General features: G+C 35.5%; 1 protein-coding gene across 4 annotated transcripts in view; it reads right to left on the bottom strand.

Annotated features, from left to right (window-relative positions):
- LOC150097982 (MBT domain-containing protein 1-like) overlaps nucleotides 1-23,194 on the bottom strand; it is a 469,576-nt gene that overhangs the window by 377,997 nt on the left and 68,385 nt on the right. For all 4 annotated transcript variants that reach the window (XM_090406078.1, XM_090406077.1, XM_090406080.1 and 1 more), the window contains one exon: nucleotides 21,857-22,053. In XM_090406078.1, the coding sequence (XP_090262204.1) occupies nucleotides 21,857-22,028 (172 nt within the window). In that variant the 5' untranslated portion in view covers nucleotides 22,029-22,053. The remainder of the gene's footprint in view (nucleotides 1-21,856; nucleotides 22,054-23,194) is intronic.

Below are 23,194 nucleotides of genomic sequence, written 5' to 3'. Positions count from 1 at the left end.
TGGACTAAGGGTACATATAGGCAACATAAGATAGGAGTCAGTCCTAGTGCACAAATCTTCAAGACAATTAGAGGAATGCCATCAGGACTAGGAAACTTGTTTGCATCTAATTTGGACAATATTTTTCTGTGTGAAGCCAGAAGATTGGCTTTTTGTGTGGGTGATGATGATACAATAGAGGTGGGAATAGTGTTGGGCAAAAGTTATGACCAATTGCTTTGGCAAGAGACCAAAAGGCTTGGCTGCCGTTTGGACAGGCTGCAAGTTTCTTGCTTTTTTGCTCTTTCAAACTCTGCTTTAGAAGCGTTGATAGTTTTCTTGCAGCTATTTCAAGCTTGAATATAAGCACTAAAGGAGAAGGGAGTTCTTGATGCAAGCCAATTGCAGTATGCTTGATTTTTTATTTATACAGCATTGGCAACATTTTGAAAAACCAGGGTTTAGTTAAAGTGACGGCAGTTCAGAGTAGCATGCAGAATGTATGTTTCCATACCAGAAGGATTACTTCGGTGATACATTCAGTGCATATGTTTGGGTTGAAAGGCTGGAAACCATAGTACAACCATGGGAATGAGGCATAGAAGTCACAGAGGCTGTCCCACTTGCACTGTTATAATGCTAAACTACTCTTGTATGGGTGTGGCTGTGTAAGTGTTGTTGCATGGAGGAGATGAGCACTAGATTGTGATCGGAATTACTTTGGTGGCCCACTACATTTACTGTGTATTTGGAAGGGTAATTAGTGAAAAAGATCTAGGTTATCTAGGGTTTGGATTATCTGGTATTCTGGGTGGCATCTGACAATTTGTGTAAAGTTGTTGGTGATGGCAAATGTTTCTGCATTTCTACCTGCTAGATCTGTTCAACTGGAGGAGGAGGAAAGCCAGTTGGTATTGTTGTGGACATTAAAATCTCCTAGGAGGATGATTTTGCTTTTAGGAAAGTGGAACTTTCCTAAAAGACTTTCCTTTAGAGTGATTGGTGGAATTAGAGGAGTGATAGAGACAGCAAATGAATTTGACTGAGTGGGCTTCCCACCAGGAATATTTTCAATGGGTAATTAACTTTGATTTTATAAATTGTTTGTAGTCAAAGTATATAGTATTATCAAATAGTGTGCTGAAAACGTATGAGCTGATATAGTAGCCACATCTGTAATGCTATTTTCCTTAATTCCAATGTGGCTGGGAATCCAACACAACCAAATATCACAATTATGGGTCTTTATTTCACAAAGTTGAAACACCTCACCAAGCACTGGATGTAGATTATATAGCCAGAAAGAAGACAGCTTGTATAGAACTCAAAAAGTCTGTATAATAAACACTTTTGGTTGGAGTTTTCTTTTAATATGCACAAGTGCGAGCTGAATAGCATGCAAGTCTGCTGTATAATTACTGCAACTGAATGAAATCTGGTTGAAGATAGTAATATTAGAAACACAGCAGTGCAGCCAAGAGAGATCTATGATCTTCAATATTCAACATAGATGGGCTAGAAATCAGAGTGGACTGCTTTGTGTGCATTAAACAGTTGAAGGTAGACAGATGACGGTGTATGAGACTTCTGCAGTTGACAAAGTGAGAGGCTGCAGAAAGGGGTGCAAGTCTGCTATGGAAGGATGTTTTGTTGCAAGTAATGTAGTCAATATTCATGGCAATACCTTCCATAGCCTCTTTAACATGCATACCAAAAGGATGAGTGGCAGTCCGATGTGTGTGATAATGGCCCTCCCAACATAGAGAAACGAGACTAGTCCAAATAGGATGATCTGCAATGGACTTTCTTTTTAAGGCATAATTAAGAGACAGCTAGTTTCATCTAAGTGATAGCAGGGATTCATGTGATTCAACATAAAGACTTCAAATGTGCAAAATAAAAAGCACTGGTAGCTATTCAGATACCCTGATGATGGATAGGGTTCAACCACTGTAGTATGTTGGAATCTACAACCAAGTTTTGAAAGTACAAGTGCATGATAAATGTGGAGCAAGGAACATTGAGCATCCCATTCCGTAGGGGTTAGAGTGCAGAGGATATTCAATGCTTTTTTTTGCACTTTATATTATAGTGCAAAAGATTATAGAATGTTAGTTTTCTGTCAAAGATGAGTTCCTGAGACTTTTTTTTCTGACAAAGTTGAGTCCTCAGGATTACAAAGATAACAGTTTCTCCCATTCTTAAATCAAGATCAGGGTGAAGATTGCATTTCCATGGGTTCAGGTTTTTCTGAAGAAAACCTGAACCCATGAAGAGACATGATCCACTGCTTGTTGAATTTGTCTTTCAATGACATTCATATTGTAGGATTGACAGTAAATAGTAAAGTAGTCAACATAAAAACAATTGCCTACTGTGGGAGGAAGCTGTTCAGTAATTGAGTTCACTTTAATAGTGAAGACGGTCACATTTAAGAGAGAGCTAGAGGAACTTTCTCTTCTTGATGATATGGCCGAGATAACCTGCTTCATACTTGGACTTGCAAGACTTGGTGGAATAAAGTTTTTAATAAAAACAGGAAGGAGTCCACCCAGACCAAGATTAAACAGGCCTTTTAATATACCATTCTCTAGGCTGTGTCATAAGATTTTTTTTATGTCGAAGAACATTGAAACCACATTTCCTTGGTTCAGGAAAGCGTCGCTCATACATTTCTAAACTAACCAAATGGTCCAAAGTTTATCAGTGTCTATGAAAGCCACATTGTGTGTTGGAGAGAAATTCATTGCTTTCTAAGTACAGAGAAGCCTTGTGTTTACCATTTTTATCCAAGACTCTATAAAGACAGTCAGATCAATGGGACCATAATTGTTAACCTTTGCTGGATCCTTGCCTAGTTTGGAGGTTAGAATGACAACTGACTTATGCCAAGAGTCAGAAAACTCTTCCTCTGTAAATATTCTGCTGCACAGTAAGAGAAGATCATCCACAGAAGATGATGGGAGGTGTTTTATCATCTCATAATGGATGTCATCAGAGTCTATTGGCCAAGGTGAGCAAGGAAAAGAGCTGTTTGAGTTTCCATAACAAATGCAGATTGTATGATAGGTATGATAGATAGCTCAGTATGTTCACCCCAAAGGGAAGGTCTTCTGTCCCTTCTATCCTAAAAACTGGGATTGCTTCTTTTGAGAGCAGCTTTGAGGAAAGCTCCTCTCAAGCCCCAGCAAAGACTGTTTCTCCTTTCCCACTATCTCCTACCTCGCTTTTACCACAAGTTGGTGCTTGGTAGGACATATATCTCGGTACTGTCCTGAATGGACAGGGCTAGCCATTCAGCTGTGAGATCATGGCTCCAACTGCCACCTGACACCCCTACTGCATATTTCCATGCAAAGGTGAAGAACAGCAAGCTCGAGGTTCCATCACTTAGATGGGTGATCCCACGCCTGTGGCTGTCCAGAATCGCGAAATTAGAACTATCTTCCTTCCTTATCTGCAGAAAGGCTTTCTATAGCCCATTAATAAGAAGACTTTAGGTGGGCTAAAGGCAGGTCCCATTATCAAGGTACCTTAATTGAGTCAGCACCTGTAGAACACAAGAGATGGGCATCTCTGCTGCACTGTTCTGTAGATGGTGCACCTTTAAAAGAGTCATATCTGGTGCCTCCCCAGCATGATTGTGTAAGGGATGACTGGGTTCAAGTATATTGACCTTATCAGGACAAGGAGATCAATGCCCTACCCACTCGAGCCCGCACAGCTCTATGGAGTAGTGACGACTCAGACTGTAGGGCTAGCTGCCACTACAGTGAGACATTGTCTCATATAGCCCAGTGTTGCTTCCGCACCTATGGGATCTGTGTGCGGAGGCATGATGCCGTGGTCTCCATTCTGAACAGCATCTTTAAGAACAAAGGTTGAGATACCGTGGTGGAACCACATTATAGGACCTCCGCAGGTTTGCATAAGCCAGACTTAGTACTTAAAAGAGATGGTGATGTTTGGGTAGTTGATGCCCAGGTGGTGGGAACAGGGCACCCACTAGCCTATAGTCATAATAATAAGGTAAACTATTATAAGAATAACCAAGATCTAGTTAGTAAGATACGGGAGGAGCATGGGGCAACTCCGAGGTTTACCAGCGCCACCATCTCTTTACATGCCGTATGGGGCACAGATAGTTATAAAGACGTAAAACAGCTTGGGCTTATGCAGAAGGATATAAAAGTTCTTTCCTTGAGGGGCCCTACAGGGCACACTGGTGGCATGGCATTGCCACCAGAGAATGACTACAATGATAACTAGAACAGGCATAGGGTAAAACACATATAAAGGCTTAGGCCTATATCAAGTCTGGATGTGATGTAAGAGTAGTACTGTCCATAACCAGTACAAAGATTAATATAAAAAAAAAAAGTGGTGTACTACAAGGATCGGTGCTTGGTCCACCGTTATTCAAACTGTACATTAATGATATGGGGAAGGATTTGACAAGCGACATACAACTGTTTGCTGATGATGCAAAGATAGGTAGGGTAATCGGGAATGCTGCTGATATGCAGTACTTGCAGAATGATTTCAATAGACTGGAATTGTGGGTATGGGGAAAATGGGTGTCAGTTCAATGTCAGTAAATGTAAAGTCATTCACTTCGGTGTGATGAGATATACAATGTCGTATTATATTGGTGGGATTATGCTAGAATAAACTGATCAGGCTAGGGATCTTGGAGTGTTAGTAGATAGGAAGTTGAAGCTCAGGGGCCATGTGACAAAGATTGCAAATACCGCTCAAAAGATTATTGCAATGCTGAAATGAACACTCACGTGTAAAGATAAAGATGTCATTTTGTCTCTTTAAAAGGTCTGATAACACATCGCTTGGACTATTGTGCACAGGTCTGGTCTCCAGTGATTCTGATACAGTGGAGAGAGTGTTGAAAATGATATCAGGATTGTGGAATACTGATTATGAAGGCAGACACTAGCAAACAGGGGAAAGAAGGGTGATATGATTGAGACTTATAAACTTCTGAAAGGGTCATACAGAATTTTCAGTTGTTGGAATATTTCAATTTATGGAGGGTGGGGAAAGGAGAAAAGGGCATCCTTGGAAGCTGAGAATGAAGGCTGCTAAGAAGGGGGATGAGGGCTAGATTTTTCTTTCAGAAGGGGGAGGATGCATGATGGAATGGATTGCCATCAGATATTATGAGTGCAAGCAGTGTGAATGAATTCAAGAATAAGTATGATAGCTGATGCGAGTGAGTGTCGATGAGTATCTGACTCCCTGGAAATCTCTCTTGTAATAATAATAATAATAAAGTCAACATTTCAAACAGCTTAAAATATGTTATAAAATTCTAAAAATGAAACATCGATTATTAAACAATTCCATAGAATATTCCAATTTCAACAGCTCCTGATAGAGCTCCACGGCGCAACTGGAAGATGATCTGGGACATATGCAATCTCTGAACAGAAAGACTTCAGTTTGATTCTTGTTGTGTCACGAGAAATCTTTATGCGAGGACATTTTCAACTGAAGATGAGTAAGTTAGTCTTCATATGAAGTTAGCAGGTTTTTCCCCCTTGCTAGAAATTTTTTTCCACCACAAAACAGGAAAGCCAGCAAAGAAAACAAGCAATGAAACAAATACTAAATACTGCATAGCTAGTAGTAGATAGTACAAACAATGGATTGTGTACCAGAGATAATGCATCATACATTGTTATGTATGGTGGAGTGGTTTTTTATGATGAGTTATGGGCATCCATGGAGCTGTCATGTAATAATAATAAACTGCCTAAACTATTAGCTTACTATCACCATGAAGCCTAGTTAGATTTTAATTACTTATATCTTCAAATTACTTAAGATACAAGTAATTTGAATCTTTAGTTAACAAATTTTAATTTTAAATTAAATCATGAAAGGTCAAAAATCTAGTCTATGGACTGTGTATACACGTTTTTTTTTTTAAAAAACGTTTAATTTTCTTGACCAAAAAGCTCTGGAAAAACTTTTATTGGGATTATATTGATCAAGTGTATATTAAACAACTAAGTTATACAAACTAGTTTCACCAACTAAGTCTGTTGGCATCTTCAGGGTACATAACTGATGTAAGGCACTAAAAAGTAAAAATAACTGTTACAAACTAAAATCAACCGATTCCAATTATATTAAACAAAGAACAGAGCGCGTACAATACATTCATAGAGCGTGGATGATCTCACTTGTTATTTAGGAAGGTCCATTTGTTAAATGCTGCTATATTCTTACTTTAAAATTTCTTACTTCCAATTGATTATGCCTTTCCAGTTCTATGTTAATATTTCTAACGATGTTGCAGCATTCTATACCACTGCACTGTTTTGTTTTTTCTTTTTAAAGAATGCCTGTTCCTTTCCCCATTCAATCATATTATGTTTTACTGCTTATTTGAATTTTAACCAAGTTTTCCAGTTTGAACAGACAATCTGGAGTTTAGTTGAATAGATCAATGGAAAATTTGATGGAAGTCTCCATGATCTGGAACTGCCCTCTACTTGTTACATGTAGTAGAATTTAAGCAGAACTGGATTATATTTATAACTGTGCATATTCTACTTTTTCCTTTTAAGGGCTTCTTCCTATTTTGTCTAATGTGGGGTTTTCAATACAGTTCCAATCTCCAACTGATGTGATGTGGTGGGCACCATATAAATATGGCTGTAATTCATAGAAGAATTTTCATCTCACTGTTCCATTGGATAGAGCATAATCATTTATAAACCTTATTACACATCCATGGTATTTCTGGTCTTCCATCAAGTTTACCTTTCTGCATCGCTTTGGATATTACAGAAAGCATAAGAATCCCTACTCCAGCCCTATTAATACTTCCAAAGCTCTAATAAGAAAGTGGATGTCTCTCTTTTAAAGATTTTATATCTTTATATCCAGAAGTATGTTTTTTTAGAGAAACGAAAATCTGATATTGTGGCATAGCATCAGCTTCCATACAACATCTCATTTAACTGGCCTTTGGAAACCTGATACATTTAATACGTTTAAACAGAAACAATGTGATTAGTGAAGTGTCACCAGTAAATCTAACTTCTAGATTTTGAATGAACCCGATGAAGTCTTCGATCTGTAAAGGAGCAACTATGCAGCCAGCTTCTTATAAATTCTTTCCAAGCTTTTTATAGTTGCTTGCCATTATTTCAATTTCATGCTACTATTCTTGATTTGGAAGCTAGTTGTTGTCTTTTCATGTAAATGGTAATCATATTGAGAAAACTTTGCATTAGTAAAGTACATTATTTTTCTTTAATTGTATCTTTCTCTTTATTGACATGAGATGGTTTCTAATAATTCATAAACTCTTCTGAGCTTGAGGAGTCTTCATTTGCAATCCACAACCTTCTCATTTTTACATTTAGATAAATGTAATTTCTTCTCCTTATAGATTTTGTTTCTTTTAATTTTTTTCTCCTTATCCTCAATCTTTTTTTATTAATTCATCTTTTCTTTTTGATTATGTGCTTGATTGATCTCATCCATCCCTTTAGGATGGGTAGAGTCCCCCAATGAGGGGTTCACGACAAAATTAATGTGGCCGGTTGTCACTCCTTGCTGCATCCCCTAAGGGTAATGTTCATGACTCTAATCCGTGTGTGTTCACGGGGGCCAGTTTGCCTGTTTGCGGGATGAAAAACCCTAAATAAGCTGGTAGAAAAAACCCTGCTGTCCATGCCCAAGACCAACTTGGCTATGGCTGAGGAAGATCCTTACGCTCCTCACGTCGTCGATGGGAATCGAACCTAGGACACTCCTTCCCAAGGAGTATGGTTGCGAAGCACAAAGCCATTAGGCTAACTGCATGAACGATTATTTGCTTCCCACCAACAAAAGGTTACTGATAAACCTATAGTACATTTGTACGTATAGTGCATTTGTAATTAAACACACCGAAATTTGTACATTTGGGTGGACTAATTCTTTTTTTTTCTTTTTTTTTTTTTTGTATCAATTTTATATATTTTTCTTGTAATTTTTTTTAAAAATTTATTTTTACACAGTCCAGAAACCTTATTCTAGAGAACAAACATGGAACTTTTTCAAGCCATTTCAGGCCTCAAATAAGCAGAGTGGTGGTGGTCTCATACTGTTACTTGAAGACAATCAACAAACATCCATGCCAAGGCAAGATTCAAACCAGCAACCTGTTGGTTGGAGAGCAGCTATGCTAACCACTTGGCCAACCAGGCCAGCAAACATGATCTTAATGATCAGGTTTGCTGCCCATCAAGTTTCGTAACGTAAAACTTGATGATCTTATCTGGATATTAAGTTCTCTCAGATGTCTTACTTGCATTTCTGTTTCTGCTTCTCCTTATATAATAGTTTCAATTCTTTGCATTTGGTCTTGTATCTGTTCAGATGTTATACTAGATTCATTATTATTAATTTTAAGTAATGTTGTTCCATCCATATTTAAAAGAGAATGTAGCTCCTGCAGTTGCAGAATTTTTGGACTAATTTCCAGCTGATATTGTTGCTCACTTTGTGATTTTACCAAGTATAGTTTCTTTGAAAGTGCCCTCTTTATTAGACTGAATTTGAAGATTGGAGAACGCTTCTTTATTCCTCTTTGAAACATATGCTAGTCTAATTGGCTCTACTGGTGCTCCTACTCTTTTGGCAAAAGAACAGGTAGTAATGCAATGTTCAGCAATTTCACATTTCTGACAGGGTTTGAGCCAATGATTGGTGATATGCCCAATCTCCATGAAGTTGAAACATTTAGCTTTGGAAGTCGCCACATAAGTGATTTTTTAACCAGTACACATATGCACTGCCTCTATACTCCAGGTTAGTTTACTACAACTAAGATGTACCAATGTTGACAAAATTTGGTAAGGGAATTTTCATATCCATTATAAAGGTTACTCACCAGAAAACAAGTTTGGATCTTTGCTTCAGATATCCTTTCATATGATACTGATTTAACCCCATTTTGAGAATGTCTGGATAAGAATTTCATTACTGTTTTCTATATATTCCATTGGAATATATAGATTTTTTTTTTATTTTTACTATTTTATCTAGCCATCCTACCATTACAGGAACTATCGTGCAACCCTAATACATAAAATCCTGTAGCAGTTTATCCCAAGTTTCCATATCATTAACTATAAAGATTAATTATCTGCCTCTACCCTACTATTTCTTTTAAAACCATAGTCATTTGTCTCACTTCTTCACATCCTCAAATTTCAATTCCTAGATTTAGTACCCTTAGAGGAAGTGGTATCATTATCTCAGGAAAGGAAAAAACTAAACCCTCCGCATTTAATTCTAAGAGAAACCTTTCACAGCTGTGAGACTGAAAATTAAATAATCCCAGGATATAGAACAATTCTATACCACCAGCAAAAGCTACGGCTGAGGTACTATAAAATGGCAGCTGTGATAAGGCTAAAATAATCCCATAATGATGCAGATATTAATTGCAGTATCATCAGTATTAATATTTATTTAAATATTAAACACACCCCAAATCAGCATCACCAGAGTTAAAGATCGGTACTATCAACATAAGGTCCCACAGAAGGTTCTACTGAGGTAGAAGTGGAGGAATTTTTTGAGGCTTTAGAGAAAGCAACTGACACAATGAAAAATTGGTCCTTGTTAGGGATCTAATTAGCAGAGTAAGAAATGATGGTGAAACATACCAAAATATTTTGGGAAAATTTGGAGAAAAGAACAAAGCTAACAATAATGGTAAATACCTGTTGGATTTCTGCTCAGCACATGGAGGTTATTACTAACACCATGTTCCAACATAAAAATGTGCACAAATTCACATTGAGAGAAGAGGCAAGAAATAAGAAAAGTCTTGTTGACTATGTTATTGTTGATAGTGATGTTTTCTCCGTGGTGCAGAACACCAGAGTGCACAGAGGATATGAAATTGGAAGTGATCACTATTTAGTCTTGAGCAGGATAAAACTGAATTTCATATTGAAAAGAATAACATGCAAGAAAGTTTTCAAGTGAATAAAAGTTGAGCAGCTCTCAAATGTGAACTGTAGACAAAAATACAGATTATTGAAGAAAAAATGAAAGAGTTTGAGAACAGGAACCAAACCTTGGAGATTCAATGGCAAGCCTTCAAGAAAACCCTGATTGATTCTGCAGAGAGGCATGTGGTGAGGTTGTCTGCAGAAAAGAAAAATCAGAACTCCATGGTGGACACAGGAAGTTAAAGAGGCAGTAAAGGAAAAGAAGAAATCATATCAAAAATTCCTGGCAAATAATTCAGCTTGTGCTCTCAGAGAATACAGAGACAAATGTAAGAAAGCTAAATACTGTGTAAAACTAGCTGAACAAAAGTCATGGGAAGACTTTGGTAAGACCATAGAAAATAAATATCAAGAAGGTGGCAAGATATTCTGGAGGTTGTTGAAGAAGCTCAGAAATAGAGGAAAGAGTGCTGTAAAAGGAATTAGAGATGATAAAGGTAATATAAAAACTGGAGAAAAAGATATCCTTGAAGTATGGAGTAATTACTTCGAAAAATTGCTAAATGAAACTATCAGTGATGACAACACACTAAACAGGCATGCAGTCAGGAATACATATCCATACTTGAAGTAGAAAAAGCCATTAAAAAGTCTGAAATGTGATAATGCAGCTGGAGCAGATGATATTAGACCAGAAATGCTCAAGTATGGAGGTATAAAAGTTTTACAGTGGCTACATTGCATAGTTCAGAAGGCCTGGATAGAAGGACGAATTCCAGATGATTGAAGTAGAGCTCTCATAGTACCCATAAATAAAAAGTGAAATAAAACTAAATGTGAGAATTACAGAGGTATTTTTCTGAGTGTTCCTGGTAAGATTTATGCCAGTATACTTGAGAAACTGGTTGAGAGGGATTGTGAAAGAGAAGCTTGTTGAAGAACAAGCCGGATTCAGGCCAAATAGAGGCTATCAGGATCAGATATTCACTTTATGACAAATAGTTGAGAAGTGGGAATATAACAAAGATCCGTATTTAAATTTTGTAGATCTGGAAAAAGCATATGACAAGGTGCCAAGAGAGAAGCTATTCAAAATGCTACAGTTGTATGGAGTGAGTGGATCATTATATCAAGCAATACTTAGTCTTTATTTGAGTTGCACGTCAGCAGTTAGAATTGAAGGAAGTACAGGGAGATGGTTTAATGTAAAATCTGGTGTCAGAGACAAGGATGTACATTATACCCTATGTTATTCATTATCTATATGGATTACATTATGAAGGAAAGCGGTATTAAACCTGATATCAAAATTGGAGTTGTTAACGTCAGCTTCTTGCTTTATGTGGATGATGTTATACTTCTTAATAAATCTGCTACAAGTCTGCAAGATTCTCTGACTAAATTGAATAACTGTTGTGACAGATATGGTATGAAGGTCAGCAATAACAAGACAAAGATAATGAAAATAGGCAGAAGTATTGAAAATATCAGCTGCATTGTGAATGGAGAACCTATAGAACAAGTAAAACATTTCAGCTACTTAGGCACGATTTTTAGTGAAGATGGTAAATTAAATATGGAAATAAACAACAGAATCAACAAAGCTGGTATGGTAGGAAGTCAACTGAATAAATTTATATGGAATAAGAGAGAAATTAGTCAAAACACTAAATTAGTTGTATACAAGACAGTATTCAAACCAATTTTAACTTATGGATCTAAGAGCTGGGTCAGAAGTAAAATACTTGACCAAAGACTAGAGACCACAGATATGAGAGTCCTGAAAAAGATTAGGGATATGAACAGATGGCATCAATGGCAATATCATCTTAAAAACGAGGATATTAGGAAATAACTTAACATTGTTAGCATCCAGGAATGTGTTAGCATAGCTAATCTCAGGTGGTATGGTCATTTAAACAGAATTGGAGAGGAAAGATTAGCAAAACAAGTGTTCTTTGCCAGGTTGGCAGAAAAAGACACAGAGGAAGACCAAGATATAGGTGGATGATACGATAAAAAGTGCTTTAGAAGATAGAAATAAGATCTGACAATGTTGCAGCTGTGACAGATAACAGATTTGGCAGAAAATTGTAGGTAGGAAGTCAGTAATGATGTAAATTTTTCATGTAGTACTATCATATTCTGTACACCCCTTGAGGGTAAATGTCAGGAATTTGATGATATATTTTGATGATATATACCATTGTAAAATCGTGGATTTTTATACCTTATATACTGATTTTACTGGAAATCGAAAATCCATACTAAATACTTGTGGTTAATTAGCAAATTTTTTAATGTTAGTAATATGGAAATAATGTTTAATGAATTGTTAAATAATATAACCACCAAAATTTTGTAAAGAACAAAGAAAGTTAAGTATGAATTAAATTGTGACAAAAGAAAGTTCCAGAAAAAGAAATATTCCAGACAGATTAACATATGATCTGAGGCAATTACTATGGCGAAGGTCAATTATGTACGGGACTTTCCCACCTTAAAGCAACGACAGAAAAAGGTGGCAGGTGCAGACCCAGGAAATACCCAAGGGATTAAAATGGGTAGCCGTTCCAAGGTCAAAGCAAGAGAATAAAAAGGGGATGGATCGAGAGTTCAGGTGCTCCTTTTCCCGCAGGTAGTAAGAAGGCTGGTGTAATGTGGCGCTTAGGCACATACTTTTTGTCTTTGTCTTCACCTTTATCCAGACATTGTTCCGGCTCTCGATTCCAGTGTGTCTTGCAGACTCAAGGTCGCAGATCCACGTCATATCCTGCCAACAGATGCCTGGAAGTAATAGAAGGCTAGATTACGCAGTAACGACAGTCAGTTCTGAAATTCCAGCCGCCAAGTTTTCTAAAGATTTCCGTTGATGAAATATCTTAGATATCGTAATAGGTGCCTGTTAGTGAGCTATGACGGAAGGTAAAAGAAGGATCTATAATTACGGCTATACGACCAAGTAAGGCCTTGTATTAGAAATTTCTAGAAGTGAAACATGTGGAAGAGATTTCTATTGTATCGAAAATTTTGTTAGAGTTAAGATCATTAATAAGGACTCTAGGTTGCGAGTTTAATTTTGTGAAATAACCTACAGAGTTATGTGTGTTAAGATAGTATTAGCATGATATAATTTAATGTCTGAGTTAAAGGATGTGTGTAGTATGCACAAATCTGTTTTAGTTATGAATAATGAGTGCATTAGTCAATTTGTTTAAAGAAGAATTGTGAAGCTAGGTTGATTAATTTGAATCCAAGCTAATGTCGATGAGAAGTATAGAGCCTGAGAGATATTTTGATGTTAGTATCGACCCCTTTGTACTTTCTTCAAATAAGAATGAATAAATTGTTTTGTTTGCCAAATAATTTACCTGATTCCTGCATACAAATGCACTCATAAAAATCGAACCTATATGATCAAAAAGGATAGTTTGCCACGACTATAGAATAGTTTTACGTTGCTTGATAGAGTGTTGAAAGTTAAAAGTATTTCCGTGCTAAGCAAAGTATTTTTGTTTAGGAAGGATATTAAAAATTTGTCATGTTGTACCATCATTTTTTATTTTTTTATTTAAGAAACTGCAGATATCAGAGTCCTGAGAAAGATTAGAGGCATGAACAGATGGCATCAATGGCAATATCATATTAAAAATGAGGATATTAGGAAAGAACTTGACATTGTCAGCATCCAGGAATGTGTTAGCAGAGCTAATCTCACGTGGTATGGTCACTTAAATAGAATGGGAGAGGAAAGATTAGCAAAACAAGTGTTCTCTGCCAGGCTGGCAGGAAAACGACCCAGAGGAAGACCAAGATATAGGTGGATTGATACGGTACAAAGTGCCTTAGACGATAGAAATATAAGATCTGATAATGTTGGAGTCTTGACAAGTAACAGACTGATTTGGAGGAAAATTGTAGATAGGAAGTTAGTAATGATGTAATTTTTTCATGTAGTACTGTCATATCCTGTACACCCCTTGAGGGTACATGGCAGGAATTTGATGATGATGATGATGATGAGGATATTAAAATCTTATCTGAGACTCCTGATGCTGCAGTCGAGATAATAATATAAATTTTCAGAAGTCAATATTGAAGAAATATGCTTGCTGTTATAACAACAGAATTTGGCTCTAACCTGAGGCAAGTTCCCAAGTTATAAAAATTACGAGCATGTGAATAGCATAGATACAACCTTGACAAAGGGGGAGGGTCAAAAGGTTACGAATAAGGATTAAAAATAAGTAACTAGGGCAAGCAACGTATTAAGAAGACTGAGTCACAACTGTTAAGGTTAAGATAAGTGAAATAAAATTAGGAATAAAATAAAGACTTAATATAAACGACATATTATAACAGTGCAGCAGACAGGATTTAATTCACTTAATTAATCAGTCAAAATTGTGAATTAAAGTGAGCAAGTTTTGGTATTGAATCAGGCAGTTATAAATTTGAAAAATGTTTTGAGTTTTTAAAATAGTTAAGAGTTAAATGGAAAGTCAAATCACAAGTATGGGTCAATCTAATAGTACAACTATGGATAACATTGAGTTCTTTAGAACTATAAATCCTCAATTTGTTATTCTCCCAATTTTCTAGGGAAGAAAGTGACAACGTTTTAACTCTTTTTAGCTTCGTCGAAGAGCTTAGAAAAGTTGGAAGGTGGACTGACTTCCAACTACTTATCTTACTAAGGAGCAAACTAGTCGGAAAGGCCAAGAGTTTCTTGTATTCATCCCCAATACTGAAGGATACTTGAGAATACTCGAAATTGAAGGAAACCTTCATTTCCCAGTTCTCCAGAGTAAGAAGTTTAGGCCCTAATATCTGGAAATTGCAGAGATGTGCTCAAAAAGAAAAAGAGACTGTAACAGAATATTACAAGTTGTTGACAATTGCTAACAGTCTAAACATCTCTAATGACGATATACCTCACCTCGACTGGGCAGTGTTTCACCAGTTTAGGTTGGGGGTGAAGCAAGAATGGAAAGAGACCGGCTATAAAAAGAAAATCACGAATCTTGATCAATGTTTTCTCGCTGTAAAAGAGAAGGAACAGATGCTTGGAGACATTCATCTCTCATCTACTAACAGCAATATTAACGTGATTAAAGAGGTGAATAATTCCGCTTGCAGAAATAAGACTGAAATAGAATCAAGCACATGTAAGGGTAAGACTACTAAAGATTGAAAAGATAGTGAGGGAGAAATAGAAAGATCAGTCAACGTTAATCGAATGACTGACAGTAAAACGAACATTCCAAAGGAAGTAGGGCCTACAAACCTGGAAGAGTTACATTCTATAATAAAACAGGAGGTTGAATGGCTACAACAGCCCTTGATGGTCTTGATGCTGTACTGAAGCAGCTGGCAGCAGTAACATAAAAGGCCTCTGAAGTCTCTACCTAAAATAGAGAGGACTAATGAGATAAAAGACAGGAGGGAGTCTGCCAGATGTTTTAGTTGAAATAAGATTGGGCACATAGCTTGCAACTGTTTTACAAACAAAAGACCCTCCAACAGAAACAGGAGATATGAGTCAAATTTTGGGCACCCTCCTCATAATTACGCAAACAAACTATGGAGAAGAGAGAACAGGAATCAAGAATACCCATGGAAGGCTAAAATGATCATATTGTGACATATTATTAGATACTGGTTCCACATCTCTATCATAACTGGAGATTATTTTCAAGGAATAAAATCCAGGATATGGAGAGGCATTACTAAGCTGAAGAGACCAATAGGATTATCGGGACTTTCAACTTCTGTGTTTTATGCAACCAAGAAGATTAAGGTAAAAATATACTTGTCAGAATTTAATTTGTGTGTTTGGCAAGAGTTGTTGGTCCTTCCCGGGAGACCTCGCACAAGTGCACAGATTATTTCAGGAACTAACTTTCTGGAGCGGTACAAGTTCTCTTGCGACTTCTCTAGAAATGAAATATTCCTAATGAGAAATAAGCAATTTGGTAGAGGGAACCATAAATTTAAAAATAGGGATAAAAATGAGAAATCACATGAAGAAAGAATGCAGAGTAAAAGTAATGTTGGGCAGATTGACGGAGGTAATGAAGCTTCTAGAAATAACCAGATTGATTCTGCAATAGCTTCAACTTCCGAAGTGAATGATCGATCTGAGACTAATCACATATTCTAGCGTTACACTAGTAGACAATCCAGACAAATGGGAAGAAAATTTAAGGGAAGAGAGTCAGAGAGCAATCGGAGTAAACATGATTGAGAGAATTAATAGATCAAGAAATTCCAATAACAAATCGAAGTGGAACAGACACAGAAAACATGAAGTTGATGTACAATCTCGGCAGCAGTTTAACTATGCTAACTTCCTCTGTTTTCTTTTCATGCTTAGAAAAGCTATAAGTGGGTTGTTGTGTTGGAACTTAGTAATTGTGCAGTCTTTGAAGCAACAGCTAACAGATTGTGCAAGCTTTATGAATAAGTCTAATGGAGTATTAACTGAGTCCACAACTTTAAAAGATAGCAAGGAAATTAAGTGTAATCATATGAATAGAGCGCAGAGTGAAACTAAGTACAGTTTAAGGCCAAGAGAGATACAAAAGGAAGGAAATAAATAAGTTTGTAGTCAGATTCTCTCCAGAAAATATGTAGGAATGTTGTTTAAAAATTTTTCTTGAAAAAATTTTTTTGGGGAGAGAAAACCTATGTAAAATCATGTATAGAAGGATTTTTATACAAAAATACCTTATATACCAATTTTACTGGAAAACGAAAATCCATACTAAATACTTGTGGTTAATTAGCAAATTTTTTAATGTTAGTAATATGGAAATAATTTTTAGTGAATTGTTTAATAATGTAACCACCAAAATTTTGTAAAGAACAAAGAAAGTTAAGTATGAATTAAATTGTGACAAAAGAAAGTTCCAGACAGATTAACTTATGACCTGAGGCAATTACTATGGCAAAGGTCAATTATGTACGGGGCTTTCCCACCTTAAAGCAATGACAGAAAAAGGTGGCAGGTGCAGACCCAGGAAATACCCAAGGGATTAAAATGGGTAGCGGTTTTCCAAGGTCGAAGCAAGAGAATAAAAGGGGGATGGATCGAGAGTTCAGACGCTCCTTTTCCTGCAGGTAGTAAGAAGGCTCTTTGATGGCATGTGGCGCTTAGGCACACACTTTTGGCTTTGTCATCGCCTTTACACAGATTGTTCTGGCTCTCGATTCCAGACCTAGATGCAAGGAATTCCAGTGTGTTTTGCAGACTCAAGGTCGCAGATCCACGTCATATCCTGCAAAAAGACATCCGGAAGTAATAGAAGGCTCGATTATGCAGTAACAATGGTCAGTTCTGAAATTCCAGCCGCCAAGTTTTCTAAAGGTTTCGGTTGATGAAATATCTTTGATATCGTAATAGGCATCAGGTAGTGAGCAATAACAGAAGGTAAAAGAAGGATCTACAATTACGGATCTACAATAAAGATCTACAATTTCTAATACATGACCAAGTAATTCTTGTATTAGAAATTTCTAAAAGCGAAATGTGAAGAAGAGATTGCAATTGTATCAAAAATTTTGTTACAGTTAAGATCATTAATAAGGACTCTAGGTCCTGAGTTTAATTTTGTGAAATAACTTGCTGAGTTGTGTTAAGAGAGAGTTAACATATGTGAAGGTTTAGAGTGCATGATATAATTTAATGTCCGAGTTAAAAATATGATGCAGTATGCACAAATCTGTTTTAGTGTATGAATAATTTATTGGAATAGTTAGTGCATTAGTCAATTTGTTTAAAGAAGAATTGTGAAGCCAGGTTGATTAATTTGAATCCAAGCTAATATTGGTGAAAAGTATAAAGGACCTGAGAGATATTTTGATTTTAGTATCAACCCTTTTGTACTTTCTTTCAATAAGAATGAATAAATTGTTTTGTTTGCCAAATAATTTACCTGATTCCTGCATACCAATGCACTGCTCATAAAAATCAAATGAATATGATCTAAGGGGATAGTTTGCCATGACTATAGAACAGTTTTACGTTGCTTGATAGAGTGTTGAAAGTTAGAAGTATTTCCGTGCTAAGCAAAGTATTTTTCTTCAGGAAGGATATTAAAATCTTATATGAGACTCATGATGGTGCAGTTGAGATAATAATATAAATTTTCAGAAGTCAATATTGAAGAAATATGCTTGCTGTTATAACAACGGAATTTGGCTCTAACCTGAGGCAAGTTCCCAAGTTATAAAAATTACGAGCATGTGAATAGCATAGATACAACCTTGACAAAGAGGGGGGGGGTCAAAAGGTTACAAATAAGGATTAAAAATAAGTAACTATGGCAAGCAACGTATTAAGACCGAGTCACAACTGTTAAGGCTAAGATAAGTGAAATAAAAATTAGGAATAAAATAAAGATTTAATATAAACGACATATTATAACACCATGAAGAAGCAAACTCTGTATCACATTTGATCATAATTAGGCACACCTAACTATGTTTCTGTGATTGACAATGCTGCTGTTAATTTTTTTAGTGGAATATTCATTTCTGACTGGGAACCATAACTTTAGCACCCTCAGAGAAAAATCTATTAGCTTCATTGCTAGAAAGATGGATCAACATTCCTTTCTCTGTTATGTAGGAAATGTAAATAGCGAGAAATAAACAATTTCTTCAAAACTGAATATTCTCTCTCTGAGATAGAATATTCAGTTTGTCCTCGGTTAATGGATAACCAGACAAATTACCAACTCCTTTGTCGATGGTAAGTTTAATTGAATTTTTCTAAGATCATTCCAACAATGTTAAATATTTTAAATTAAGATTGATACCTCACCCCTCCCAGGCTCTAATGCCAAGATTTTTTGATATACTGATTACTTCATCTGATAAGTCTACTTGTAACATACTGGAAAGATCAACTTCAAACTCAGTTTTTATCTTAGTAATGTTAAGAGCTAACAGATATCAATCAAATCTGCAATCTTTTATCTTGTTCCTGCAACTTATCCTATTTAATATATAATATATAAATGGGTAAATGAGTTTAATAAGAAATAAATTTTAAAAAATGCATTTTAAGCAAAAACAATAGCGCTATATTTAACTTATCAAATCTGGTCTCACTTAACATGAAATTAACAACCCCCAGCAACAGGATCCATTGAAATAATACTGTGAGTATAGCTGTACTTATAAATTTGAACATTTATTTAAAGAAAATGCTGAAGCCTTACTAGACTAGCTTAACTTAAATCACAATTATTGCCTTTCTATACCATAAGTTCAGAAAATCATCATCCTCAACTTTATTAACTATATATATATATATATATATATATATATATATATATATATATATATATATATATATATATATATATATATATATATATCAGGGGCGAATATTCCAGGTGTGCAAGATGTGCAGTGGTCATCCATGAAGTATCAGTATCACCGATATTATATTTTTGCATTTATTCCTGTTAAAGACTCCCCAATTGTTTGCAGACTTCGTGCGATTCCTAAAATTGAACACAATATACTGTACTAATGCTTCATCGTCCTCTTCACGAGGATAATAAAGCATTAGTGCTTCATGAAGAAGGCGCTTTTCGCCTTGTAAATATTGCGTCACATTTGCGTTAATAGCCCGGGTGTGCTTTCAAAATGCATACACCTTTGAGTCATTTGAAAAGATGCAAAGAAGATGCAGCGTGTCAAATTCTTAGCGTTGTATTATTTTTAAGCTGCTGAGAAGGCGTGTCTAGGTGAGCTAAAATTTTGAGCTCACTCAGCACCTAGCAGCTGCGATTGGTTATTGTGTCAACCAATCCAATTGAATGTTGTCATTTGTCACTTATATCCAATGGTTTTATTACAAACAGATGTTACATGTTTTCTGGAACTGAAAATTTGAAAGTGGATGTTAAGAGAAAAATGCTAATTGTTTTTTCTTTTGCTTGGGCAGCATAGCATCTGTTGAGGTTGCAAAGTTTTTTTTAACGGTATAGAGTCTTCAGAAACGACAGACAGTAAAAAATATCTATTCCTGAATAAAAAATGAATATTCTGTGTATTATAAGACGTTGTTGATCTACAACAAAATACCAGCATATGTGAGATTGATATGACAGAAGAACCACTAATACTAAAAAAACAACTAATGAATTTAGGATTCCCGAAAGTGCGGATAATTCTGATAATGATCAGATGTTATGTATACTGAGTCTCAGTAAACAAAATAAAATTCTTGCAAAATGGAGCGAAATATACACAAACCAGAGAAATACACATAACACGTGCAATAAATTTTACGAGATGATTTGCTGCTCCATCAAACCATATTTATTCCTGCAATACTCTCTCTCTCATAAGTTTTTTTATTTTAATTATGCCATCATAAATTCGCTTATTCATGTTTAGAATTTATAGGATTGTGCTATTCGCTCTACCCAGCAACTTATAGGACACACATATCACAAATGATAATTATTCTTTACCATTAATTAAAGTGTTTCTACTCACACTTATTCTTTCCTATTATTACATCTTATAAATGATGGTTCAGATATTTTCATCTTTGAGTATTTTAAATATACCAACCGACTATAGCATTCTTCATTGTTGTTTTCTAATCAATCCTAAAACAGATTGTTCCCCCACTCTACATAGAAGTATTCAAAGTTATCCTGCAATTAATTGCATTGGACCAATTAAGATGAGTGCTGATGCGCTATGCCCTCTCAAAACTTTCATACATCGATAAAATGCAATCACACAGTCATGGGCATCCGTGGGGGTGGGGGTGGGTGGGGGGGGAACGGGGCATTTCCTCCCAGGATCGATTAAAAAATTCCACAAATTATAATGGTAAAATTGATTGAGATATGTAATCTTACACCCACGACCCCGGGAACGCTTTGTCTGTCTTAAAATTTTATTATGGGTTGGCCTGTTGTGGGTAGCCATTGAACACGTGTTTAATTGCAGCAATAAAACAAGTCTTCCTGTTTTTGGTTCATCTTTTTCTGATTTGTGAACAGTGACCGGTTAGTTTGCCCTTTGTGTCTAGCGAGTTACAGAGTGAAGTGTGAATTTATACTGAAACACATTTAAAAAAAAAAACACATTTTAAAAAGGTAAGTGTATGTAATTTAATATTATTTTACTTGTTAGTTTTATGATTTTTTTGCTTTTAAACTGAAATAATTCAATTTAGGATTAATTAATTAGTTTATTTTTTTAATAAAATATGCCGGTCATTTTTTTAATATATGAAAATGTGCTAAAAACTATCAATTCTGAATACCTTTTTTTCCAAGAATTAAAGATCATTAAAATCAATGCAAAATGAAAATAATGTATTTATAGTTTACATCGACAAATAATTACATCAAAAAAAAGCTAAAAGACGTTAATTGATGTAATATCAATTCTAAAAATTTATTGATGTAATTATTGTCTACAAGCTCAACAAAAAATGAATTATACTAGGATCGCTTCTTTTAAATAATTTAACATTGAGACAATTCATAATAAAGATAGATAAAACATGTATCTTAGTACAAATCAGATTGCCAAGGCAAATGCTGACAGTTATTTGGAATTTTTGTGATGAACTACATGAATTTCTAAACTAACTATAGTTGCATATGGTAATCTAGTTCATTCAGCTCTTATAACAGTATGTATTGTTCGATTAATTAAAAATTTTGGATATTTAAAGTGATACACTTATATTTGCTTATGTATACTTGAAACTCAAGTATCCAACATTTCTAGTAAATTCTACAGCAATCTAGGAACACAAACCATTAGTAACGCACGCACGCGCGCGCGCGCGCACACACACACACACACACACACACTACAAAATAGTGAAGGAACAAATACAAAATTATTACCCATTCCATCTTTCCTAATTGGCAAAACAGATCTATTCAAGCCATTCTGAAAGTTATCTTCAATAATATTTTCATCTTGGCTTTCACTTTCTGATGAAGTTGATTCACTACTAGAGCTACTTGTACTCGACATGTCTTTAGCATTTTCTCCTACTGATAACTTGGAAGGCATACTAAATAATCCTTTCTTTTTTTTCCTTCAAAAGTAAATATAAAGCAATTATGTAGAATAATTTGAAATACAAATATAAAATAAATAAATAAAATTTGCAATATCTAAGAAAACAAATATCTGAAATTAATTTCAGAGATCGGTTTTCTATTATGAAAGTTATAGCACTGAAAGAGTAGGTAAGTGCAACTTGGGTGCTGCCAAAGACATACGTAACAGCATCAACATACGTATGGATTCCAAAGTTCAAAGGGCTGAATGAGGTGGATGTCAAATAGATGGATAATGAAGGGAATTAAGCATGAAATCTGGAAGATGGCAGCAATGTGGAAGCAACACATGATGAATAATGGTAATAATCAAGTTTCATGAAGAAAAGCAGACCAGAAAGGCAAGGAAAGCAAAAGTTAACAAAAATTAGCAAATCAGGCTAAAAAAAAAAAAAAAATTCTAAAAAGTTTTTTTTAATATAATAAGTAGAAGAAATAATTATTATGGTAAGACAATGTTAATGAATGAAAATGGTAGATTGGTAACTGCCGCAAAAGGACATAGATAGTAAGCAATTCATTAGGGTATTTCATCCTCATCAGTGTGACATCATGAGAAGCACGATGTAAATGGGTGAAGAGAGACTGTTGGTGAGTGAGCAAGAAGTATATGAGAAATTAAGTAAACATGTTTATTTAATTCCTCGTATACTCTTCATGTCAATAAGGCAAACAGAACTTCAGGAAATGTTCCAAGAAATAATCAGCAGCCTTGTGTACCACACCTGTTTCACAGGATTCATGCAGCAACACAAGTTCTAAAAGAGCAGAAAAAAGTAACCGTTCTACTTCACAAAGGTGGTGATAAGGCCAATCTGTGTATCCAATTAGCGAGAGCTTGGATACAGAAATCGGCTGATAACAGCAATATTCTTCATGATTGTTAGCATGAGTTCGTTAAAGGGAAATAATGTTTTACCAATTTATTTATGTATGGCAACAAAGTCAACAAATGCATTAGAAGGATGATGCATATACAGTGGTATACCTACTTTTTTCAGACTTCTGATCAACTTCCACATAAGTTCATAACCAGACTGGATAAGATAATTAGATACATTAGTAAGCATGATATATAATTGGCTGTATGGAGGTCATCCATGGAAACTATATATG

The sequence above is a fragment of the Typopeltis vanoorti genome, chromosome 16, assembly GCF_054136105.1.
Source record: "Typopeltis vanoorti isolate ZY-2024b chromosome 16, IOZ_Tvanoo_1.0, whole genome shotgun sequence".
Taxonomy (NCBI): Eukaryota; Metazoa; Arthropoda; class Arachnida; order Uropygi; family Thelyphonidae; genus Typopeltis; species Typopeltis vanoorti.
This window is presented reverse-complemented; position numbering and strand designations above follow the sequence as displayed.